This window comes from Mirounga angustirostris, unplaced genomic scaffold, assembly GCF_029215605.1.
Source record: "Mirounga angustirostris isolate CCGP_5_RB_7025 unplaced genomic scaffold, mMirAng1.0.hap1 SCAF_4, whole genome shotgun sequence".
Classification (NCBI taxonomy): Eukaryota; Metazoa; Chordata; class Mammalia; order Carnivora; family Phocidae; genus Mirounga; species Mirounga angustirostris.
The window spans coordinates 150,064,897-150,091,708 of NW_026991712.1; the positions used below are offsets into that span (position 1 = coordinate 150,064,897).

Below are 26,812 nucleotides of genomic sequence, written 5' to 3' on the forward strand. Positions count from 1 at the left end.
AGGCTTGTATTGCTATATCCTTTCCTCTTAGGACTGCCTTTGCTGCATCCCAAAGATTTTGAACAGTTGTGTTTTCATTTTCACTTGTTTCCATGAATTTTTAAAAATTCTTCTTTAATTTCCTCGTTGACCCATGCATTCTTTAGTAGGATGCTCTTTAGCCTCCATGTATTTCAGTTCTTTCTGATTTTCCTCTTGTGATTGAGTTCTAGTTTCAAAGCATTGTGGTCTGAAAATAGGGGAATGATCCCAATCTTTTGGTACCGGTTGAGACCTGATTTGTGACCTAGGATGTGATCTATTCTGGAGAATGTTCCATGGGCACTAGAGAAGAATGTGTATTTTGTTGCTTTGGGATGGAATGTTCTGAATATATCTGTGAAGTCCATTTGGTCCAGTGTGTCATTTAAAGTCTTTATTTCCTTGTTGATCTTTTGCTTAGATGATCTGTCCATTTCAGTGAAGGGGGTGTTAAAGTCCCCCACTATTATTGTATTGTTTTCAATGTGCTTCGTTGCTTTTGTTATTAATTGGCTTACAAAATTGGCTGCTCCCATGTTAGGGGCTTAGATATTTACAATTGTTAGATCTTGTTGGATAGACCGTTTAAGTATGATATAGTGTCCTTCCTCATCTTTTATTACAGTGTTTGGTTTGAAATCTAATTTGTCTGATATAAGGATTGCCACCCCAGCTTTCTTTTGGTGTCCATTAGCATGGTAAATGGTTTTCCACCCCCTCACTTTCAATCTGGGGTGTCTTTGGGTCTAAAGTGAGTCTCCTGCAGACAGTATATTGATGGGTTTTGTTTTTTTATCCAATCTGATAGCCTGTGTCTTTTGATTGGGGTAATTAGCCCATTTACATTCTGGGTAAGTATTGAAAGATACGAATTTAGTGCCATTGTATTGCCTGTAAGGTGACTGTTACTGTATATTGTCTGTGTTCCTTTCTGGTATATGTTACTTTTAGGCTCTCTTTGTTTAGAGGACCCCTTTCAATATTTCTTGTAGGGCTGGTTTCGTGTTTGCAAATTCCTTTAGTTTTGTTTGTCCTGGAAGCTTTTTATCTCTCCTTCTATTTTCAGTGACAGCCTAGCTGGATATAGTATTCTTGGCTGCATATTTTTCCCATTTAGTGCTCTGAATATATCCTGCCAGTCCTTTTCTGGCCTGCCAGGTCTCTGTGGATAGGTCTGTTGCCAATCTAATGTTTCTACCATTGTAGGTTACAGATCTCTTCTCCCGAGCTGCTTTCAGGATTTTCTCTTTGTCTCTGAGACTTGTAAGTTTTACTATTAGATGTTCGGGTGTTGAGCTATTTTTATTGATTTTGAGGGTGGTTCTCTGTGCCTCGTGGGTTTTGATGCCTGTTTCCTTCCCCAAATTAGGGAAGTTCTCTGCTATAATTTGCTCCAATATAGCTTCTGCCACTCTCTCTCCTTCTTCTGGGATCCCAATTATTCTGATACTGTTTCATCTCATGGTATCACTTATCTCTCCAATTCTGCCCTTGTGATCCAGTAGTAGAGAGATCCAGATCTCTCTTTTTCTCAGCTTCTTTATTTTCCATCATTTGGTCTTCTATATCACTGATTGTCTTTTCTGCCTCATTTATCCTGGCAGTTAGAGCCTCCATTTTTGATTGCACCTCATTAATAGCCTTTTTGATTTCAACTTGGTTAGATTTTAGTTCTTTTATTTCTCCAGAAAGGGTTTCTCTAATATCTTCCATGCTTTTTTTAAGCCCAGCTAGTATCTTTAAAATCATCATTATGAACTCTAATTCCGGCATCTCACTAATGTCACTGTTGATTAGGTCCCTGTCAGTTGGTACTGCCTTTTTTTTTTTTCCGTCTTGTCATTTTATCCAGAGAATAGATGAATGAGAGAACAAAATGCTAACAGGGTAACAACTCCCCCAGAAAATATACACTAAACAAATCAGAAGAGACCTGAAAATGGCAAAAGAGAAAGAAAGAGAAAAGAAAAAAAAAGAAAAAGATAAAAACAAACAAAAACAAAATTAAAAAAAGCAGAATATGATCAAATATGATCATGCTGGTGCATAGATCATTCCACACATTAGATTTTGGGCGTATTTTATTCTGTTAGAATAAAGTGCCTCCCACAATTTTAAAGAAAGAAAAGTATATATGTACATAATTAAGGGTAAATACGATGAAGGGATGGGATATGATTGTAAAGATGAAAGTTATAAAAGATTTTATAAAAGGAATTGATAAGATAAGAAGTTGGTTGAATTAAGAAAGAAGAGGATTTAAAAAAAAGAAAGGGAGAGAATGTTATCAGGCAGACTAGAAAAAGCCATACACTAGATTTAGGGTATATTTTGATATGTTAGAAGATACTGTATCCCAAAATTTTAAAGAGAGAACAACTTACATATGTATACCAAAAATAAGGTTAACTAGTATGAAGGGATAAAGTATGACTCTAAAAATGAAAAATAAAAAAGATTTTTTATAAAAGGGATTGATAAGATGTTGGTTGAAAATGGAAAAAGAAAAACTTGGAAAAAGAAAAAGAAAAAGAAAAAGAAAGTTAAAAAAAAATTAACTTTGAAAGACTAAAGAATCATGGCAAAAAAGCCATAAATTCTGGAGTTCTGCTCTTCTCATTGATCTGTAAACTTGGTCTTGGCTGGCTATTCTTGCTGATCTTCTGGGGGAGGGGCCTGTTGCCGTGGTTCCCAAATGTCTTTGCCTGAGGTGGAATTGCCCCGCTCTTGCCCGGTCCCAGCTAAGTAATCTGCTCGGGTTTGCTCTCTGGAGCTTTTGTTCCCTGCAAGCTTTCCGTTCAGCTTTGGAGGAGGAGAGTGAAAATGGCGGCCTCCCAATCTCCCCCTTGGAGGAGCCAAGAACTCGGGCCCCGTTCCTCAGTGAGCCCCCAGAGAAAAGCAGTCAATCACTCCCGTTTCCCTGGTCTCTGGCCGCACTCCGTGCTCACCCGGCCAGTGACCGAGTGTTCCTGTCTCTGGCACACGACCCCATTTGGAGTCTCCAAATCCAGCAGATCCCTTCCATGTGCTCCTGGGCCACTCCTCCCGGGGGAGGAATGGGAGTCTCCCCTGATCTGCTGCTTGTTGGGTCCCTTCTGGAAGAACAGTGGCCCGACTGTGCTGGGGATCACAGTTTATGGCAACCCTGAGCTGAGAGCCCACTCCTTGGCTCCGTCTCTGCAGCCAGCTTCCCTGCTCGGATACCTGGGAGCTCTGCCGCAATCAGGCATCCCTGCTCTTTCTGTGACTCCGAGGGTCCTGAGACCACACTCTCCCAGCGAGGGTTCCACCGTCCGCTTAGCCACTGGAGCGACGTCCCTCAGCAGAGCTGACTTCTAAAAGTTCTGATTTTGTGCTCTGCTGCTCTGTCACCTGCCGGTAGTGGCTGACAGAGGCCCATTCCCCCACCATCTGTCTTCACGAATATTGCCTCAGATTCACATCTCTGCACGTCCTACCTTGCAGAAAGTGGTCGCTTTTCTGTTCAGAGAGTTGCTGCTATTCTTTTCTTCGATCTTCTGTTGAGTTCGTAGGTGTTTAGAATGGTTTGATCCCTGTCTAGTTGAATTCCTGGGACTAGACGAAATTTAGGTCTCCTACTCCCCCTCCATCTTGCTCCTCCCCCCTTATTCAGCATTTTACTGGAAGTTCTATCCACTTATTATTCTATAATAAGTCAAAGAAAGGAAGGGAAAGACTTCAGTTTGTAAATTGAAAATGAAGAAGAAAAAAGTATTATTATTGTTGTATGACATGGTTTTGTGCAGTTAAAATCATAAGGAATCTACAGGAAAAACTACTTAAAGTAAGTCAGTATGTAATTTTAAAAATTTAAAAAATAACTTTAAACTAAATTAAAAATACCACTTACAATAGCATTCAGAAAACACTTGGGGATAAGTTAAAACATGTATGGGATAAATATTACTGAGAAAATAAAGAAAAATTAAGTGGACAGATTTTTATTCATCAGAAGTCTCAGTATTGTTAAGATATCACTTCTCCCCAAATTTATTTCTATATATTTTATTCATTTAGACCATATCATAAATGGAATTATTTTCTTATTATCCTTTCCAGATTATTCATCGCTAGTGTATGGAGATACAACTAAATTTTGTGTGTTGATCTTTTATCCTGCAACTTTGCTGAATTTATTAGCTCTAACAGGTGTGTGTGTGTGTAGTCCTTAGAATTTTCTATGTTTAAGATCATATCTGGGAATAAGGGTAGTTCTACTTCTTCTGCTCTGATTTTGATGTGTTTTATTTTTTTTCTTGCCTTATTGATCCAGCTAGAATTTCCAATATAATGTTGCACAGAAGTGGAAAGGGTGGGCTTTCTTATCTTGTTCTTGATCTTGGGGTAAAGGTTTTTAGTCTTTCATCATTGAGTATGTTATTAGTTGTAGGTTCTTCATAGATACCTTTTATGTCAAAGAAGTTCCCTTTATTCATAATTTATGTGTTTTTATCATGAAACATTGGATTTTTCAAATACTTTTCCTGCATTGTTTGAACTGATTTTATTTTGTTTTGTCTTTCCTTCAGGCTTTATATGGGTGTAATGATTCCTCTGTGTTGAACCACTTTTGCAATCCTGGAATAAATCCCCTTTTAATATGTTCTGGTTTGTTAGTATTTTGTTGAGGATTTTTGCATCTATATCTACAATGGATATTGGTCTGTAGTTTTCTTTTCTTGTGCTTTGTCTGACTTTGTTATTAGGATGCTTCTGACCTCATAGAATGACTTAGGAAGTTTTATCTCTTTAGTCTTTTGGGGAAAATTTATAAGATTAGTGTTAATTCTTTATATGGTAGAATTCAGCAGTGAAGCCATCTGGTCCTTGGCTTTTCTTTAATGGGATGCTTTTGATTACTGATCTAATCTCTTTGTTATAAGTCAGTTTGGATTTTCTGTTTCTTCTTGAGTCAGTTTTGGTAGATAGTATGTTTCTAGGAATTTCTTTCATTTCATATAGGTTATCTAATTTGTTGAAATGTAATTATTCATAGTATTATTTTCATATTTTTATTTCTGTGAGGTCAGTAGTAATATTCCTGCTTTCACTTCTGGTTTTTGTAATTTGAATCTTCTCTCTTTTTTTCTTACTCAGTCTAGCTAAAGGTTTGTCAACTTTGTTAATCTTTTTGAAGAATCAGTCTTTGGTTTTTTTGATTTTCTCTATTTTTTTCTATTCTTTGTTTTATTAGTCTCTAATTTTTATTATTTTCTTCCTTTTGCTTGCTTTTAGTTTTTTTTTTTCTGTTCCTTAAGGTATAAAGTTAGAATATTGATTTTAAATCTTTTTTTATTTAAGATTTTATTTATTTGAGAGAGAGAAAGTGTGCAAGTGGGGTGAGGAACCAGAGGGAGCGAGACAAGCAGACTCTGCACTGAGTTCAGAGCCACATGTGTAGATCGATTCCATGGCCCTAAGATCATGACCTGAACTGAAACAAAGCGTTGGACACTCAACTGACTGAGCCACCCAGGTGCCCCTTAAATCTTCTTTTTAAGAAGATATTTACAGGTATAAGTTCCCTTTTGGTCATAATATATTTTGTATGATTTCAGTCTTTTAAAATTCATTGAAACTTGTTTTCATATGTTCTATCTTAGAGAATGTTCCATCCACACTTGCGAAAAATATGTATTTATGTTTTTTTTCGGGTAGAGTGTTCTATAAATATTTTATCTATTCAGTTTATACTATTTCTCAAGTTCTCTATTTCTTTATTGATGTTTATTGAAGGTAGGACATTGATATATCCAGCTGTTGTTGTAAAACTGTCTATTTCTCCTTTCAATTCTGTCAATTTTTTCATTTATTCTGGAGGCTCTGTTATTAGGTATGTATATATTTCTTATTTTTATATCTTCTTGATGAATTGTTTATCAGTATATAATGTCCTTTTTATTCTCTTATAAAATTTTTTTAGTTAAACTCTACTTTATCTGATATTAGGATAGCCAGCCAACCTTTCTTTTGGTTATTAATTGCACATGTATTTTTCCATTCTTTCACTTTTCACCTCTTTGTATCTTTGGATCTGAGGTGAGTCTTTTGTAGACAGCATATAGTTGGATCATTTCTTTTTATCCATTCTGCTAATCTCTGCCTTCTTATTGGAGAGTTTAATCCATTTACACCTAAAATAATTACTGATAAGAATGCCTTTAGTTCTGCTATTTTGTTATTTGTTTTTGGCCTATCATTCTTTTTTCCTCAATTTTCTCAATTCTTTACTATGTCTCCTTTTTGTTTAGTTGACTTTTTTGTATTGTAGTTTTGATTCCTCTCTCATCTATTTCTGTATATTTTTTAGTTATTTTCTTAGTGGTTACTCTAGGGGTTATAAATAGCCTGTCCAATTTATAACAATCTATTTTGAAATAATACCAGCTTAGCTTCTGTAGTATATAAAAACTGTTCCCTGTACAGCTCCATCTCTCCTTCTTTATGTTCATTTTTCTTCTTTCATTTTTCTTTGTGCTCCCCAGACTAGATAATTGCATTTGATCTACCTTCAAGTTCTCTGATCTTTCTTCTGCTTTCTCAGAGTTGCTATTGAAACCCTGTAGTTAGTTTTTCATTTCAGTTATTGTACTTTTCAGCCCCAGAATTTTTTTCTTTGGTTCCTTTTGAAGTAATTTGTATCTCTTTATTGATAGTCTCTATTTGTTGACACATTGTCTTTCTGGTTCCCATTAGCTCTTTGTTCATGGATTCTTTGAACTCTGAGAATATTTAAGATGATGATTGAAAGTCTTTGCCCAGTAAGTCTAATGTCTCTTCTTCTGCAGTTTCTGTCTGTTTCTCCTTTGAATGAGTCATACTTTCTTATTTCTTAGCATACATCACTATTTCCTTTTTAAAAAGTGATTATTTTAAATATTATAATGTAATAACTCTGGAAATCAGATTCTTCCTCCTCCACCTTATAGTTTGTTTTTTTGTTGCTTTCTGTGGGTTGTTGCCTGTTTACGGACTTTTCTAAACTATTTTTGTAATTATTTTGGTGATGAGCTGACTCTGTCTTAGTCTGCTTGGGCTACCGTGACAACATATCATAGAACAGATTTATTTTCTCATAATTCTGAAGGCTGAAAGTCTGAGATCATGTTGCCAGCATGACTGGTTTCTGGGGAGAACTCTCTTCCTGACTTGCAGATGGCCACCTTCTCCCTTGGCTCTCACATGGCAGGGAGAAAGAGAGACAGAGACACAGAGACAGAGAGAAAGGAAACACCCACTGGTGTCTCTTCTTCTAAGAGGCACTAATCCCATTATAAGGGGGCATTAATCCCATTATGAGGGCCCTACCTTCATGACCTCATTTAAACCTGATTATCTCCCAAAGGCCCCCCCCCCATCTCTCAGTTCCATCACAGTGGAGATTAGGGGCTCAACATATGAGTTTTGGTGTGTATATGGGGGTGGGGCACAGACATTTGGTACATAATGGTCTCTGAAATCTTTTCTTCTTTAGCTGTGGTCTGCTAGTAGTATGAGAGAGATATCCTTGAATATCTGAAGTAAAAAAAGAAAATAAAAAGAAACAAAAGAGAAAAAAAGAGAAGGAAGAAAATCCTTTCTTAGTCTTTGCAGACTGGCTCTGTGTTGGAGCGCTCTAACACTTAGGCTGTTTACACATCTGTCTTTACTTCCTGTTTGTGCTGAGCCTAGAGATGAGCCAATAGTTTTCTCAGGTCTTCTCTGAGTAGGTTTCTTGCCTTGCACATATGCATGGCTTTCTAAATTCCCAGTGTTTTTTAATGTCCTAATTTCCCAAAGAAACTCTCTTGCCATTTTTTCTTTCAGGTTTTTGGCATGTCTTGTTGTTTGCCTCAACTGGAATATTTTGTCCCAGGTGGCAGTGAGGTTTTCATTTGCCTTAAGAATTTCTCTGAAGAGGGGCGCCTGGGTGGCTCAGTCGTTAAGCGCCTGCCTTAGGCTCAGGTCATGATCCCAGGGTCCTGGGATCGAGCCCCGTATCGGGCTCCCTGCTCAGCAGGAAGTCTGCTTCTCCCTCTCCTACTCCCCCTGCTTGTGTTCCCTCTCTCGCTGTGTCTCTCTCTGTCAAATAAATAAAATCTTGAAAAAAAAATTTTTTTTTTCCTGAAGAATGCCCTCTGCATAGCTGCTTTTCTGTACTAAGAGATTTTCAAGTTGATAAAATAAAGGAGAGAGCCTTGAGTCAGTCCTTCAGGTAGCCCTGTACAGGTCACAGCAGACAAAAATTCTTTGAGAACAGAGTCTGCTCTGCTCCCTCTAGAACCAGGGACCAGGGTTCAACTGTTGGAATGTGGGCTAGTATATTCAAGACTGCCACAGAGCCAGGAGTGGGGAAAGGGAAATAAAAACATCGCAAAGCTTTCACACTGTTTTGAAGTACCTTTTCATGTTTCAGCATTTGTTTGATTGATGTAAACCTTTGACTAATTTCCAGAGTTCTGAGAAATTTGATTCTGACAGTTTTTGCTCCATTTTTAGGTGTTTCTATGGAGGGGATAGGCTCTTGGAACTACCTCCTACATGTTTTTCTGAGGGGAAAAAAGGGTGATGTCATCGAGGAAGTGTATTTTGCTGGTGCTTTCTGATATTTGTTGTTGTTAGGCTCACAGTTACCCCCTATAGTTTTTCTCTCCTGTTCCTCCTGTGCAGCTTCTGCCCTATCTTAACTCTTCTTAGCTGCTTTTATGAGTATTTTAGAACCTTTGGGTTGTTCCTGTTTTTTCATTCAGTTTAAAATAAGGATTGCATTTTTTAATGTCTTGTTTGCTTTGTTGCATTTTTATGGTATCCAGGAATCAAATTTTGTTCCCCTTACTCCCCAGATTTCCCTCTTAATGCTTGTTATCAACCCTTACTCCTACCCCAAGCCTCTGGTAATAATAAATATGTTTTCTGTTTTTATAATTTTGTCTTTTCTAAAATGTCATGTAAGTGGAATTATACAGTATGTATCCTTTTGAGCCTGGCTTTCACTTAGCATAATGCATTTGAGGATTTCTCCACATCGTTTTGAGTTCAAATCAATAATTTGTTCATTTTTGTTGCTGAGTAGTTTTCTGTTATATGAATGTATAGTTGAAGGACATTTGGGGTGTCTTCTGTTTTCAGTGATTATGAATAATGCTGTTGTAAACTTTAATTTTATAATTTCATGTGAACGTAGTTTTAATTTCTTTTGGATAAGTAAATACCTAGGAAGTGGGATTACTGTGTTATAACTTTCTTAGAAATTGCTAACCTGGGTGGCTCAGTTGGTTAAGCAACTGCCTTCGGCTCAGGTCATGATCCTGGAGTCCCGGGATTGAGTCCCGCATCGGGCTCCCTGCTCAGCAGGGGGTCTGCTTCTCCCTCTGCTCCCTTCCCTCTCGTGCTCTGTCTCTCATTCTCTCTCTCTCAAATAAATAAATAAAATCTTTAAAAAAAAATTGCTAACCTGTTTTGTAAAGTGGCCACATAATTTTGAGATACCTGTGTACATCACACATATTGTCAATGTATGAGAGTTCTGATTTTTCTGCATCCTTACCATCACTTGATATTGTTAGTGTTTTGGATTTTAGCACTCTAATGTATGGAAGGGGAATCTGTGTTTGTTTTATATTTTTCTTTTTTTTTTAAGATTTTATTTATTATTTGACAGAGAGAGAGATAGCTAGAGGAGGAACACAAGCAGGGGAAGTGGGAGAAGGAGAAGCAGGCTTCCCGCAGAGCGGGGAGCCTGATGCGGGGCTCGATCCCAGTACCCTGGGATCGTGACCTGAGCTGAAGGCAGATGCTTAATGACTGAGCCCTATTGACTAATGCTGTTGAGCATTTTTTCATGTATATTTGTATATCTTCTTTAGGGAATTTTCTGTTGAAATCTTTAGCTATTTATTATTTATTTTAATAGAGTTTTGAGAATTCTTCTTATATTGTGGTTATTAGTCCTTTGTTAGATGTGTTTTGCAGTTATTTTCTCCCAGTCTGGCTTGCCTTTTCATTCTCTTAACAGTGTCTTTCAAAGAACAGTTCTTAATTTTAAAGAAGTCCATTTTATCGAGTTTTTGGGTTTTGCTTTTGCTGTTGTATCTAAAGCTCATGAAGATTTCTTCCTATGTTTTCAGTACTAAAAATAGAACGAAAGTCATAAATAATTAAAACGTTCTTAGTATTCATGTTAAAAAAGTAAAAAGCAGGTGGAATTAATTTAAACGTTATGTTTTAATTAAGCCAACATTTTCAAAATGGTCATCTCAATACACATTGAATAGAAAATTATTATTACTATATTTAAAGATTTTATTTTTAAGTAATCTCTATATCCATCGTGGGGCTTGAACTTATAACCCTGAAATCAAGCATTGCACGCTCTACTGATTGAGCCAGCCAGATGCCATGAAAAATTAATAAGTATTTATTTACATTTTTATTTTTGTACTAAGTCCTGCTCTCATGTGTATTTAACACAGCACATATTAAGTCAGTTGAGGCGCATCTCAAGGGCTCACTAGCCATGTACGTCTAGTGGTTACCATAGCAGACAGCACAGATCTGCAAGTCTTAGAGTTTTAGGTTTTACTTTAAATCTGTTATTTAGGGGCTCGAGACCGGGCGCTGAGGGCAATGGCTGCGCGCCGGCTCGAAGACGAGCGTCTCCGGGCGGGGGCGGGTGTGGAGCGTGCCGGGGCCGCGCGTGGCCTCTGAGAGGCCGGACGGCACTGCCGGGAGGCGGCGGCGACAACGACGGCGGCGGTGACGGGAACCGCGCCAGGGGTGAGGCACTGTAACCCCGTTTAATTCTGCATCTAGAAAGCCCAAGACTGAAGAAGATCAGAGACATTGACTAACCTGGAAACAGGGACCTCTTTGGAACTTTGCTTTCATCCATAGTACCGTTTTAGAACTATCATTGAGTGGAATTGATTTCTTCATCTTATTTTGTTAATTGGGAAGAACATGGATTCAGGGATTTTACGTTTCCCTTTAGTTTGCATGAACTCGATAGGAAACGGAGCCCTTAAAGGGCTTGGGAATAACAAGAAGAGATTGAAGACACAAGCTTGCTCGTGCTCTCTCTCTCTGTTTTCCCTCCCCCTTGGAAGAAAAGGATTTACAACTCAACCTTCTAACAGCTGCGGCCCACCTTTAGCCATCAAAAGAAAATAAATAAAATTAAACCACCATTGCCAGACTACAAGCCCTGAAGTCAAGGTGTGGGAGTGGTGGCATTGAGAAAACTGCCTAAAAGGGACAAGGAGTGCAGTAAAAAATCTTCTCTTTAAAACTGGCAGGGGCCTCAGATTCCCTTTTGGATTAAAATAGAAACACAGGGCACACCTCTTTTAGGTGCAGCTCACATTTGGTGGAGTGTGGTAGTCGTGGAGGTGCTAGAGTGTCTCCTCAGAAGAATTTTTCCTTGCCCGAAGTGGTCTCCCCTACCCTGATATTCTCCCTGCTTGCCTTTTGAAGACTTGCCTCCATCCATGAGCTATTCCCTGACCTGTCTGACGGCCCATGTTCTCCACCTGCAACCATTTGCATCTGTACAGCCTACTGTTTGTCTCCAGTTTTTAAACTGTACAAGTTGTGTTTCTTAATCTCTCCCTCTTGCCTTGTTCTGGGGAGTGGTTATTCATCATTTGGAATCACCTTTCCCCCTCCCATGTGTTTTCCTTCATTTGAGATCTTTTGACCTTTGGTTTTCTTTGGGAGGGGGAAGGGTGATAATTTTAAATTTCTGTTTCCCCGGTTTCCTTCTGTACTCTTTTTCTCCGTTGTTCACCTCATCTCATTTTCTTGTCTGTTCTGCCACTGTGTGGGCCTGGGCTATGCGGCAGGGCAGACCTCCCATCAGAGCTCCAACATGCCCGCAGAGTATGGAAAGAGTTTCAAGCCCAGCAAGTATGTTCTGGTCTCAGCAGCCACCATCTGCTTAGTGGGAGCTATGACCCTTTTCTTTGCCTTTACCTGTCCAGGACTAAGCCTCTATGTGTCACCTGCAGTGCCCATCTGCAATGCGGTGGTTTTTCTCTTTGTGCTGGCCGACTTCAGCATGGCCACCTTCAGGGACCCAGGGATTTTCCTTCGAGCTGAGGAGAATGAAGACAAGGAAGATGACTTCCGAGCTCCCCTTTACAAAACAGTGGAGATTAAGGGCATCCAGGTGCGCATGAAGTGGTATGCCACCTGCCGTTTCTACCGTCCTCCTCGATGTTCCCACTGCAGTGTCTGTGACAATTGTGTGGAGGAGTTTGACCATCACTGCCCCTGGGTGAACAACTGTATCTGTTGCCGGAACTACTGCTATTTCTTCCTTTTCCTCCTCTCCCTGACAGCACACATGATGGGTGTGTTTGGCTTTGGCCTCCTCTCTGTCCTCTACCACATGGAGGAACTCTCAGGGGTCCGCACGGCTGTCGCAATGGCAGTGATGTGTGTGGCTGGCTTATTCTTCATCCCCGTAGCTGGCCTCACGGGATTTCATGTGGTGCTGGTGGCTAGGGGACGCACAACCAATGAACAGGTTACAGGTAAATTCCAAGGAGGTGTGAACCACTTCACCAATGGCTGCTGTAACAATGTCAGCCGTGTGCTCTGCAGTTCCCAGCACCCAGGTATTTGGGGAGACCAAAGAAAGAGAAGACGATTGTCATCAGACCTCCCTTCCTTCAACCAGAAGTGTCAGATGGGCAGATAACTGAAGATCATGGACAATGGCATCCAGGGAGAGCTGAGGAGAAGCAAGTCTAAGGGAAGCTTGGAGATCACAGAGAGCCAGTCTACAGATGCTGAACCCCCACCTCCTCCTAAGCCGGACTTGAGCCATTACACGGGGCTACTAACACACCTCAGCCTGGCTACTAATGAGGATGGCAGCCTCCTGGGCAAGGACAGCCCTCGCACACCTACCATGTACAAGTACCAGTCGGGCTACAGTAGCAGCAGTACGTCAGCCACCATGCCTCATTCCTCCAGTGCCAAGTTGAGTCGTGGGGACAGCTTGAAGGAGCCGACCTCAGTTGCAGAGAGCAGCTGCCATCCCAGCTACCGCGTGGAGCCCAGCTTAGAGCCAGAGAGCTTCTGTTCTCCCACCTTTGGCAAAAGCTTTCACTTCGAGCCACTATCCAGCGGCTCACGCTCCTCCAGCCTCAAGTCAGCCCAGGACACTGGCTTTGAGCTGGGCCAGTTGCAGTCCATTTGTTCAGAGGGCACAACCTCCACCTCCTATAAGAGCCTGGCCAACCAGACACGCAACGGAAGCCTGTCTTACGACAGCTTGCTCACTCCTTCGGACAGCCCCAATTTCAAGTCCGTGCAGGCAGGGCCTGAGCCAGACCCACCTTTAGGCTACACCTCTCCCTTCCTGTCAGCCCGGCTGGCCCAGCAGCGGGAAGCCAAGAGGCACCCACGTTTGGTGCCAACCGGCCCAACACACCGAGAGCCCTCCCCGGTCTGGTACGACAATCTGTCGTGCCATATTGTGGCCTCCCTCCAGGAATGAGAGAAGCTGCTACGCCAGTCACCCCCACTCCCAGGCCGCGAGAAGAACCAGGCTTGGGGGACTCAGGCATTCAGTCAACGCCGGGCTCAGGCCATGCCCCTCGCACTAGTTCCTCCTCAGATGATTCAAAGAGATCACCCTTGGTCAAGACTCCACTGGGACGCCCAGCTGCCCCCCGTTTTGGCAAGCCAGATGGGCTAAGGGGCCGGGGACTAGGGTCCCCTGAACCAGGCCCAGTCGCCCCATACCTGGGCCGATCTGTGTCTTACAGCAGCCAAAAAGCCGGTGTCACCCCAGCTGGTGTCTCTGAGGCAGAGGAAGTAGCCTTGCAGCCGTTATGGACACCCAAAGATGAAGTACAGCTCAAGACCGCCTACAGCAAATCCAATGGGCAGCCCAAGAGTATAGGCTCTGCCTCCCCTGGCCCAGGCCAGCCGCCCCTCAGCAGCCCCACAAGGGGTGGAGTCAAGAAGGTGTCAGGGGTGGGTGGTACCACCTATGAGATTTCCGTGTGAGCCTTCGGCACCTCCCTTCCCCCCATGCCTCTGCGCCTACACCAAAGGGCCCCAGGTGGCCACCTTCCTTTCCTCAAGGGATTCCCCTCCCCTGCATGGACATTTTTTTAAACCACCGATTCCAAGAGGATGAGGAGCGTTTTATAAAATGCAGTGGGGATGGGGAGTCAGAGAGTTGGGGCCCTGAGACTGGGGTAGCAACCCCCTTCACCTTTTAAGACCTTCCCTTCTTTAACCCCTGGACCAGACTCAGTGGACATTTGTGCAATTGCTCGCCCTGGAGGGAACCAGATCATTTTTAAACCAGAAATAATTATTTTTATTATTGTTATGGATTCTGTTTTTTTCCTCTGCATTACCAGGTGTGTGTGTACATATATATATATCTATATATATATATTATAAATATCAAAGAAATTATATATCTATCCTGGGATGGGAAAATGAGGGAGGGGTATGTAGGAGGAGGGGTATCTTACTCTTTCGTTCCTCAGACCAGCAGGAAAGACACGGAGACATCCATCGAAGTCTTCCTTTTCCCAGTGGTTCCCTCTCTTTTGTCCCAGTTACCAACTAAGGAAACCGCACCCCCCTGTTGTTGGTGCATAGTGATCAGGAAAGAAACCTTGGGAGAGGCGAGTCTGGGGGTCTTGGTCAGAGGAAGGAAGGATTTGGAGAGGAGAGTTAGTTTTCTAGGTTCACTGGCACTTAGTTTCCCCAGGAAAGGAGTCACAGCCCCATGACTTTGGTGGTGGTGGGGAGATCAGGAAAAGAGCTTGACTGAGCTCCAGAAACAATATTGGATAATGCCCCCCCTTCTTAGGGGAGAGGGATTAGTGTGGGCTTCTTTAGTCCCCTCAGAGCCTTCCTCCAACTCATACGGTTAACATTATTTTTAAATCCAAGGCTGGGAGAGACGAATCCAAAAAGCAATATTTTTCATCACATGGGGCGCCTGGGTGGCTCAGTTGGTTAAGCGACTGCCTTCGGCTCAGGTCATGATCCCAGGGTCCTGGGATCGAGTCCCACATTGGGCTCCCGGCTCAGCGGGGAGGCTGCTTCTCCCTCTAACCCTCTCCTCTCTCATGCTGTTTCTCTCTCGCTCGCTCTCTAATAAATGAATAAATAAAATCTTAAAAAAAATATTTTTTATCACATGCCGAAAACGGGATACAGAGAAGGAGTGGCAGGCCTAGGCCCCTCCGATTGTCCCTTGGGGGTTACCCCTCAGCCTGCCTCAGTATGGTGCTGGGTAGTGGGGGTACCTGGGTTCTAACCTCTAAAAAGGGGAGACCCCAGCCTCTAGACAGAGGCCCTCTTATTTTTTATTCTGATTAGCCATTTTAAACCAACAAGGAATAAAAAGAAATCCTGATCTAAAATAAATAAATAAATAAAAATAAATCTGTTCCTTATTTTAAGTTAAATTTTGTATAAAGTATAAGGTATAAGGTATGGATTGCAGTTTGTTTTATATGGTTGTCTGTCAGAAACGTTTTTTTTAAAAGTAGGCTCCATGCCCTGTGTGGAGCCCCATCAGAAACTTTTTAATAAAAGTTCTGGGCAATTAGAAATCTCGAGATCATTCTGGGCTCCAAAGCTCAACATTTAAACATACTTTCTTTTATTGCTTTAATTTATTGTCTTTTGTTTCAGTGCAATGTAAATTTATTTTGTAATTAACAATTTTCAAACCATATTTGTAAATTGCTCAGAAGTGTTAGGCATTTAGTGGCTTTATTCATATACCTTTCTAAAACTGAAATAACACATTATGCTTTTTATATTTTTAAGATTCACCTCCCCATTCCCAAACTTGTATCTAAAATTTTCACTTTGCTTCCAGGCATGTACTGGCATTGAAAACATTGATGAAGCTATTACACTGCTTGAACAAAATAATTGGGACTTAGTGGTAAGTACTTTTTATCTTTTCCCTTTTTTCTAGCTTTATTGAGATATAACTAATGTATAACATTGTGTAAATTTAAGGTGTATAATGTGATGATTTGATACACATACATATTGTGAAATGATCATCACAATAAGGTGAGTTAACATATCCATCACCTCATGTGGTTACTTTTTTTGTGTGTGATCAGAACTTTTAAGATTTACTCTTTTATCTATTTACAAGTATACAGTGTAGTATTGTTAAGTATAGTTACCTTGTTATACATTAGATCACCGGAATTTATTCATTTATACTTGGGAAGTTTGTATACTTTGATCACCTTCACTCACTCTCCCTAGCAACCACTAATCTAATCTGTTTCTATGAATTCCATTTTCTTTTAGATTCCAAATGTAAGTGAGATCATACAATATTTGTTTTTCTCTCTCTGAGTTATTTCAAGAAATTTTTTCTTTTTTTGGACCAGTAATCAAATTTTATTAATTTTTCAATGTTTTTAGTGTTCCTTATAGATGATTTAGCATACCATAGCCCATTTATAGCTCTAATCTAAATGAATAAAATCTAAATGTCTTTAATATGAAGTTTGTAATTAGTTCAGTATTAAATTACTAAATTATTATGAATTCTTAGATAATTTAAATAATTGTTAAAGTTGTTCTCTTATGTTACTGTGTATTAAGGTTCCTCTTTCCCTGTGATATTTTGGTGGAGATGCTTGGTAGGAGAGAAAATGCAGACTTGTCTAAATGTCAGAATAAATCTATTTGATGTTTTCCCTTCACTTCCTGGGGCCCACACTGATAATCACTCCTTTCTAAAGCTATTAAAGAAGTGACATTTTGTTAGATGTTTTTAAAAAAAATTTTTTTAAATGAACTTCAGAGAGTTTATTATAGAAGTCTTTTAGTTTTTTGAGTGGGGGGAGGCAGTAACTCAAAATCAAATCCTGGCACAGCACTACACATTCACTGAATTGTAATTTACTTACAGTTGCAAGGCAAACTAAACATGAATTGTTTACCAGTATAGGAGCAGCAGTGGTTGTGTTGGGATGACACAGGTGTCCTCAGTGCCTTTGAAATCCTAAAAAAGTCTAAGTTACAATTTTGAAGAAGTGTTAATTTTCAAAGGTCAAAACTTGAAATGTGTGCTTATAGAATTGAGATTAGATATGTAGATAGCTTCAAGTCCATGCATGCATGGACTTATATAATCAGCTATCAATTGTCTATGTTTTGTGTAGATTTACTATTAACTTTTTTTACTCAAAATGTAAAAAGCCTCTATTTTCTACTTCTACAAGTAATCAACATTTTCTAGTATATTATTCAAGGGTATTTTCTCTTAATTGTGTGATTAAAATTACTTTTTATATAAATGAGGTAATTCTACTCCTACTATTTTGTAATCTGCACTTTTCAAGTAACAATCCATCATGAATGTCTAAGTAAATGTGATTGCTCATTCTTTATAATGTTCATTTAATGTTTGCATGGTATTCCAAGGGGTGGTTATAGCATAATAATTTTACCAGTCAGTGCTATGCTGTTATACATTTGGGGTTTTTGCAGTATTTTGCTATTAGACACATTACTTTAGAAAATATTCTTGGACATTCATCCTTGCATACTTAACCCATTATTTTCCTAGAAGATACTGAATAAATTCAATTCATAAGTGTATTTCTGTGTCAAATTGTCTATGTGTATATATATATACACATACTTTATATATATATGTGTGTGTATATATATATATATATAATTTATTTATTTATTTAGGTTTTTGGTAAATTGCCTTCCAGGATGGTTGCACTAAATTAAATCTCTGTCAAATATATACATTTTTGAGATTGCTTATTTCATTAAAGCAGAGCTTCCTTATTTTTCATTTAGGGCATGTTAGGGCATTTGTCAAAATTTATAAATGTTTGTATGGCCTGACTCCAAATCCATGCTTTTACCATGCTGTAATCTTTTAAAAAAATATTTTTATATTTTTAAAAAAGTTTTTATGTTAATCACTTGCTACTCATCATGACAAAGATACTCTGTAATCCCCCATCACATATTTCACCCATCCCTCTGCCCACCGCCCCTCTGAGGTGACCACTAGTTTGTTCTCTATAGTTAAGAGTTTGTTTCTTGGTTTCTGTGTGTTTCTCCTTTTTTTTCCCTTTGCTCCTTTGCTTTGTTTAAGTTACACATATGAGTGAAATCATATGGTATTTGTCTTTCTCTGACTGATTTCACTTAGCATTATACTCTCTAGCTCCATTCACGTAGTTGTAAATGGCGAGATTTCATTCTTTTTTTTTTTTAAAGATTTTATTTATTTGACAGAGAGAGAGATAGCGAGAGCAGGAACACAAGCAGGGGGAGTGGGAGAGGGAGAAGCAGGCTTCCTGCCGAGTAGGTAGCCTGATGTGGGACTCGATCCTGGGACCCTGGGATCATGACCTGAGCCGAAGGCAGACGCTTAACGACTGAACAACCCAGCGCCCCGAGATTTCATTCTTTTTTATGGCTGAATAATATTCCATTGTATGTATATACCACATTTTCTTTTTTTTTTTTTTTTAAGATTTTTTTAAATTTATTTATTTGACAGAGAGATAGCACAAGTAGGCAGAGCGGCAGGCAGAGGGAGAGGGAGAAGCAGGCTCTCTGCTGAGCAGGGAGTCTGATGCGGGGCTCGATCCCAGGAGCCTGGGATCATGACCTGAGCCGAACGCAGACGCTTAAGGACTGAGCCACCCAGGCGCCCCCTATACCACATTTTCTTTATCCATTTGTTGATCAGTGGACAGTTGGGCTGCTTCCATAATTTGGCTATTTTAAATAATGCTGCTATAAACTTTGGGGTGTATGTATCCCTTTGAATTAGGGTTTTTGTATTCTTTGGGTAAATACTCAGTAGTGCCATTGCTGGATTATAGGGTAGTTCTATTTTTAACTTTAAAAAAAATTTTTATTGTTATGTTAATCACCATACATTACATCATTAGTTTTTGATGCAGTGTTCCATGATTCATTGTTTGTGTAGGAGCAGACCATGTCCTCTTTAATACCCATCACCAGGCTAACCCATCCTCCCACCCCCCTATTTTTAACTTTTTAAGGAACCTCCACACTCTTCTCCAGAGTAGCAAAAATAAACTATTGGGACTGCATCAATATAAAAAGCTTCTGCACAGTGAAGGAAACAATCAACAAAACTAAAAGGCAACCTATGGACTGGGAGAAGATATTTGTAAATGACCTATCTGATAAAGGGTTAGTATCCAAAATCGTAAAGAACTTTTCAAACTCAACACCCAAAAACCAAATAATCCAGTTAAGAAATGAACAGAAGACATGAAGAGGCACTTTTTCAAAGAAGACATCCAGATGTCTAATAGACATGAAAAGATGCTCAACATCACTCATCATCAGGGAAATACAAATCAAAACCACGATGAGATATCACCTCATACTTGTCAGAATGGCTCAAATGAACAACACAAGAAACAACAGGTGTTGGTGAGGATGCAGAGAAAGTGGGAATGTGAACTGGTGCAGCCCCTCTGGAGAACAGTATGGAGGTTCCTCAGAAGTTAAAAATAGAACTACTCTATGATCCAGCAATTGCACTACTAGGTATTCCCCCAAAGGATACCAACATACAGATTCAAAGGGGTACATGTACCCCAATGTTTATAGCAGCATTATCAACAATAGCCAAACAGTGCAGAGAGCCCAGATGTCCATTGACAGATGAATGGATAAAGAGGTAGTGTGTGTGTGTACACACACACACACACAGACACACACACACACACTGGAATATTACTCTGCCATCAAAAATTGAAATCTTGCCATTTGAAACAATGTGGATGGAGTTAGAGTGTGTTATCCTAAGTAAAATAAATCAGAGAAAGACAAATACCATTTGATCTCACTCATATGTAGAATTTAAGAAAGGAAACAGATGAACATACGGGAAGGGGAAGAAGAAAAAAAGGAGAGAGAGAAACAAACTATAAGGGACTTTTAATGATAGAGAACAAACTGAGGGGTGATGGAGAGAGGTGGGTAGGGGATGGGCTAGATGGGTGATGGGTATTAAGGAGGGCACTTGTAAGAAGCACTGGGTGTTGTATGTAAGTGATGAATCGCTGAATTATACTCCTGAAACCAATATTGCACTGTATGTTAACTAACTAAAATTTAAATGAAATAATTCTAAAAATAAATGTTTATGTTCTCATGGCAATGAATTAAATAAATAAATACATGTATGTATGTATGTTTGGTAGAATTTGCCGTGAGGCTATCTGGTCTGGACTTGTGTTTGTTGGGAGTTTAATGATTACTGATTCAATTTCATTGCTGGTAATTGGTCTGTTCAAATTTTTATTTCTTCCTGTTTCAGTTTTGGTTGGTTATGTAGGTAATATGTTTCTAACAATTTATCCATTTCTTCTTGGTTGTCCAATTTCTTAGTATGTAGCATTTCATAATATTCTCTTATAATTGTATTTCTCGGGTGTTTGTTGTTTTCTCTCATTTGTGATTTTATTTATTTGGGTCCTTTTTCTTTTTTTCTTTATATGTCTGGGTAGAGGTTTATTCATTTTATTGATTTTTTTCCATGAAACAGCTCCTGGTTTCATTGATCTGTTCTGTTGTTTTTTTTTAGTTTCTACTTCATCTATTTCTGCTTTAATCTTTATTATTTGTTTACGTCTGCTGGTTTTAGGTTTTCTTTGTTTTGGTCTTTTCCTAGCTTCTTTAGGTATAGGGTTAGGTTGGTTATTTGAGATTTTTTTTCTTGCTTCTTGAGGTACGCCTGTATTGCTGTAAACTTCCTTCTTAGAAGCATTTTTGCTGCATCCCAGATGTTTTGAGTCATTGTGTTTTATTTTCCTGTGTTTCCACGTACTTTTTAATTTCTTCTTTTATTTACTGGTTGACCCATTCATTGTTTCGTAGCATGTTATTTAACCTCCATGTATTTGTGGTCTTTCCAGATTTTTTCTTGTGTTTGACTTCATAGTGTTGTGGTCAGAAAAGATGCATGGTATGACTTCTATCTTTTAAAATTTGTTGGGGCTTTTTTTATAGCCTAATATGTGATCTGTTCTGGAGAATGTTCCATATGCACTTGAAAAGGATGTGTATTCTGCTGTTTTAGGATTGAATGTTCTGAATATATCTGTTAAATCCCCCTGGTCCAGTGTGTCATTAAAAGCTGTTGTTTCTTTGTTGATTTTCTGTTTAGATTGATGTAAGTGGGGTGTTAAAGTCCCCTACTGTTATTGTATTACTATTGATTAGTTCCTTTATGTTCAGTTATTAACTGTTTCATGTATTTGGGTGCTCCCCTGTTGGGTGCATAAATATTTATAATTGTTATATCTTTTTGTTGGATTGTTCTCTTTATTATTATATAGTATCCTTTGTCTCTTGTTATAGTCTTCAATTTAAAGTCTGTTTTGTCTGATATAAGTATTGCTACTCTGGCTTTCTTTTGACATCCACTTGCATGGTAAATGTTTCTCCATCCTCTCACTTTAAATCTGCAGCTGTCTTTTGCTCTGAAGTAAGTGTCCTGTAAGTAATCGATAGATAGGTCTTTTTTTTTTTTTTTAATTAATCCAGTCTGTCATCCTGTGTCTTTTGATTGGAGTGTTTAGTCCATTTATTCAAAGTAATTATTGATAGAAATGTATTTATTGCCTTTTTATTACTGGTATTATGCTTATCTGAAGATTTTCTCTGATCCTTATCTTCCTTTCTTTCATAGATTGCTTGTTTTATTTAGTGATACATTTGGATTTCTTTCTCTTTATTCCTTGTGGATTAATAGTTTTTGATTTTTGGTTACCATTAGGTTTGTATATAACATCTTGTGCATATAGCAGTCTATATTACGTTGAAGGTCATTTAAGTTTGAACCCATTCTTTCCTCCTTTCCTCCTCATGTTTAGGTATATGGTATCATATATTACATCCTTTTATATTGTGAGTTCCTTGCCTGGCTTTTTACATAAATACTAATATTTACTACTTTTGTGTTTCCTACCTTCATGCTGCTGTTTTTTTGTCTTTCCTTTTCACTCAGAGTCCCCTTTAATATTTCTTGCAGGGCTGGTTTAGTGGTCATGAATTACTTTAGTTTCAGTTTGTCTGGGAAATTCTTTTATCTCTCTGTTGTGATTGATAGATAGCCTTGCTGTATAGAGTATTCTTGGCTGCAGGTTTTTCCCATTCATCACTTTAAATATATTATGCCGCTCCTTTCTGACATGGAAATTTTCTGCTGAAAAATCCACTGACAGCTTTATGGGGTTTCCTTTGTATGTAACTGCCTTCTTTTGTCTTGTTGCATTTAATAATTTTCTTTCTCATTGTATTTTGCCAGTTTAATTACAATATGTCTTGTGGGTCTGCTTTGTTGATTTTGATGAGGGTTCTCTGTGCCGCCTGAATCTGGATATCTATTTCTTTCCGCAGATTAGGGAAGTTTTCAGCTATTTTTTCTTTTTAACTTTTTTTTCTTTTATTATGTTAATCACCATACATTACATCATTAGTTTTTGACGTAGTGTTCCATGATTCATTGTTTGCGTATAACACCCAGTGCTACATTCAGTACGTGCCCTCTTTAATACCCATCACCAGGCTAATCCATTCCCTGACCCCCCTCCCCTCTAGAACCCTCAGTTTGTTTCCTGAGATTAAGAATTCCTCATATCAGTGAGATGATATGATACATGTCTTTCTCTGATTGACTTATTTCTGTCAGCATAATACCCTCTAGTTCCATCCACGTCGTTGCAAATGGCAAGATTTCATTCCTTTTGATAGCTGCATAATATTCCATTGTATATATATACCACATCTTCTTTATCCATTCATCTGTCGATGGACATCTTGGCTCTTTCCACAGTTTGGCTATTGTGGACATTGCTGCTATAAACATCGGGGTGCATGTACCCCTTCGGATCCCTACATTTGTATCTTTGGGGTAAATACCCAGTAGTGCAATTGCTGGATCATATGGTAGCTCTATTTTCAACTTTTTGAAGAACCTCTGTACTGTTTTCCAGAGTGGTTGCACCAGATTGCATTCCCACCAACAGCGTAGGAGGGTTCCCCTTTCTCTGCCTCCCCGCCAACATCTGTCATTTCTTGACCTGTTAATTTTAGCCATTCTGACTGGTGTGAGGTATCTCATTGAGGTTTTGATTTGGATTTCCCTGATGCCGAGCGATGTTGAGCGCTTTTTCATGTGTCTTTTGGATGTGTTCTTTGGAAAAACGTCTGTTCACGTCTTCTGCCCACTTCTTGATTGGATCATTTGTTCTTTGGGTGTTGAGTTTGATAAGTTCTTTATAGATTTTGGATACTAGCCCTTTATCTGATATGTCATTTGCAAATATCTTCTCCCATTCTGTCGGTTGTCTTTTGGTTTTGTTGACTGTTTCTTTTGCTATGCAAAAGCTTTTTATCTTGATCAAGTCCCAATAGTTCATTTTTTGCCCTTGCTTCCCTTGCCTTTGTCTTGATGATGACAGCTTTGTAATAGAGCTTGAAGTCCGGAATTGTGATGCCGCCAGCTTTGCTTTTCTTTTTCAACATTCCTCTGGCTATTCGGGGTCTTTTCTGGTTCCATACAAATTTTAGGATTCTTTGTTCCATTTCTTTGAAAAAAGTTGATGATATTTTGATAGGGATTGCATTAAATGTGTAGATTGCTCTAGGTAGCATCGACATCTTCACAATATTTGTTCTTCCAATCCATGAGCATGGAACGTTTTTCCATTTCTTTGTGTGTTCCTCAATTTCTTTCATGAGTATTTTCTAGTTTTCTGAGTATAGATTCTTTGCCTCTTTGGTTAGATTTATTCCTAGGTATCTTATGGTTTTGGGTGCAGTTGTAAATGGGATCGACTCCTTAATTTCTCTTTCTTCTGTCTTGTTGTTGGTGTATAGGAATGCCGCTGATTTCTGTGCATTGATTTTATATCCTGCCACTTTACTGAATTCCTGTATGAGTTCTAGCAGTTTTGGGGTGGAGTCTTTTGGGTTTTCCACATAAAGTATCATATCATCTGCAAAGAGTGAGAGTTTGACTTCTTCTTTGCCGATTTGGATGCCTTTTTTTTCTTTTTGTTGCCTGATTGCTGTGGCTAGGACTTCTAATACTATGTAGTGGTGATAGTGGACAACCCTGCCGCATTCCTGACCTTAGGGGGGAAGCTCTCAGGTTTTCCCCATTGAGAATGATATTCGTTGTAGGGTTTTCATAGATGGCTCTTATGATATTGAGGTATGTACCCTCTGTCCCTATACTCTGAAGAGTTTTGATCAAGAAAGGATGCTGTACTTTGTCAAATGCTTTTTCTGCATCTATTGAGAGGATCCTATGATTCTTGTTCTTTTGTTAATGTATTGTATCACGTTGATTGATTTGCGGATGTTGAACCAACCTTGCAGCCCAGGGATAAATCCCACTTGGTCATGGTGAATAATCCTTTTAATGTACTGTTGGATCCTATTGGCTAGTATTATGGTGAGAATGTTTGCATCTGTGTTCATCAAGGATACTGGTCTGTAATTCTCCTTTTTGATGGGGGTCTTTGCCTGGTTTTGGGATCAAGGTAATGGTGGCCTCATAAAATGAGTTTGGAAGTCTTGCTTCCATTTCTGTTTTTTGGAACAGTTTTAGAAGAATAGGTATTAATTCTTCTTTAAATGTTTGGTAGAATTCCCTTGGGAAGCCATCTGGCCCTGGGCTTTTGTCTTTTGGGAGATTTTTGATGACTGCTTCAATTTCCTTAGTGGTTGTAGGTCTGTTCAGGTTTTCTATTTCTTCCTGGGTCAGTTTTGGTAGTTGATAGTCTCTAGGAATGCCACCATTTCTTCCAGATTATCTAACTGACATATAGTTACTCATAATATGTTCTTATAATTGTTTGTATTTCTTTGGTGTTGATTGCGATCTCTCCTCTTTCATTCATGATTTTGTTCATTTGGGTCATTTCTCTTTTCTTTTTGATAAGTCTGGCCAGGGGTTTATCAATCTTGGTAATTCTTTCAAAGAACCAGCTCCTAGTTTCGTCGATCTGTTCTACTGTTCTTTTGGTTTCTATTTCATTGATTTCTGCTCTGATCTTTATTATTTCTCTTCTCCTGCTGGGTTTAGGCTTTATTTGCTGTTCTTTCTCCAGCTCCTTTAGGTGTAGGGTTAGGTTGTGTACTTGAGACCTTTCTTGTTTCTTGAGAAAGGCTTGTATTGCTATATCCTTTCCTCTTAGGACTGCCTTTGCTGCATCCCAAAGATTTTGAACAGTTGTGTTTTCATTTTCACTTGTTTCCATGAGTTTTTAAAAATTCTTCTTTAATTTCCTCGTTGACCCATGCATTCTTTAGTAGGATGCTCTTTAGCCTCGATGTATTTGAGTTCTTTCCGACTTTCCTCTTGTGATTGAGTTCTAGTTTCAAAGCATTGTGGTCTGAAAATAGGCAGGGAATGATCCCAATCTTTTGGTACCGGTTGAGACCTGATTTGTGACCTAGGATGTGATCTATTCTGGAGAATGTTCCATGGGCACTAGAGAAGAATGTGTATTTTGTTGCTTTGGGATGGAATGTTCTGAATATATCTGTGAAGTCCATTTGGTCCAGTGTGTCATTAAAGTCTTTATTTCTTTGTTGATCTTTTGCTTAGATGATCTGTCCATTTCAGTGAAGGGGGTGTTAAAGTCCCCACTATTATTGTATTGTTTTCAATGTGTTTCGTTGCTTTTGTTATTAATTGGCTTACAAAATTGGCTGCTCCCATGTTAGGGGCTTAGATATTTACAATTGTTAGATCTTGTTGGATAGACCGTTTAAGTATGATATAGTGTCCTTCCTCATCTTTTATTACAGTGTTTGGTTTGAAATCTAATTTGTCTGATATAAGGATTGCCACCCCAGCTTTCTTTTGGTGTCCATTAGCATGGTAAATGGTTTTCCACCCCCTCACTTTCAATCTGGGGTGTCTTTGGGTCTAAAGTGAGTCTCCTGCAGACAGTATATTGATGGGTCTTGTTTTTTTTATCCAATCTGATAGCCTTTGTCTTTTGATTGGGGTAATTAGCTCATTTACATTCTGGGTAAGTATTGAAAGATACGAATTTAGTGCCATTGTATTGCCTGTAAGGTGACTGTTACTGTATATTGTCTGTGTTCCTTTCTGGTCTATGTTACTTTTAGGCTCTCTCTTTGCTTAGAGGACCCCTTTCAATATTTCTTGTAGGGCTGGTTTCGTGTTTGCAAATTCCTTTAGTTTTGTTTGTCCTGGAAGCTTTTTATCTCTCCTTCTATTTTCAGTGACAGTCTAGCTGGATATAGTATTCTTGGCTGCATATTTTTCCCATTTCGTGCTCTGAATATATCCTGCCAGTCCTTTTCTGGCCTGCCAGGTCTCTGCGGATAGGTCTGTTGCCAGTCTAATATTTCTACCTTTGTAGGTTACAGATCTCTTCTCCTGAGCTGCTTTCAGGATTTTCTCTTTGTCTCTGAGACTCGTAAGTTTTACTATTAGATGTTGGGGTGTTGAGCTATTTTTATTGATTTTGAGGGTGGTTCTCTGTGCCTCATGGGTTTTGATGCCTGTTTCCTTTCCCAAATTAGGGAAGTTCTCTGCTATAATTTGCTCCAATATAGCTTCTGCCCCTCTCTCTCTTTCTTCTTCTTCTGGGATCCCAATTATTCTGATATTGTTTCATCTTATGGTATCTGGTATCAAATTCTGCCCTCGTGATCCAGTAGTTGATTCTCTCTCTTTTTCTCCGCTTCTTTATTTTCCATCATTTGGTCT

At 39.0% G+C, this 26,812-nt stretch overlaps 2 protein-coding genes across 3 annotated transcripts in view; both read left to right on the plus strand.

Moving 5' to 3' along the window:
- Positions 1–26,812, plus strand: part of FAF1 (Fas associated factor 1) — a 500,825-nt gene that overhangs the window by 61,155 nt on the left and 412,858 nt on the right. The window contains exon 2 of one of the 2 annotated variants that reach the window (XM_064589173.1): positions 15,887–15,955. In XM_064589173.1, coding sequence (XP_064445243.1) covers positions 15,887–15,955 — 69 coding nt within the window. Of the gene's footprint in view, positions 1–15,880; positions 15,956–26,812 lie in introns of those variants that run through there. The other variant, XM_064589174.1, reaches the window with a different exon arrangement.
- LOC123859625 (palmitoyltransferase ZDHHC5-like) lies at positions 10,267–14,417 on the plus strand. Its single transcript, XM_045897730.3, is given in 4 exon segments — positions 10,267–12,623; positions 12,626–12,722; positions 12,724–13,562; positions 13,565–14,417. Coding segments are annotated over 4 exon segments (2,148 nt in total). The 5' UTR covers positions 10,267–11,887; the 3' UTR covers positions 14,041–14,417.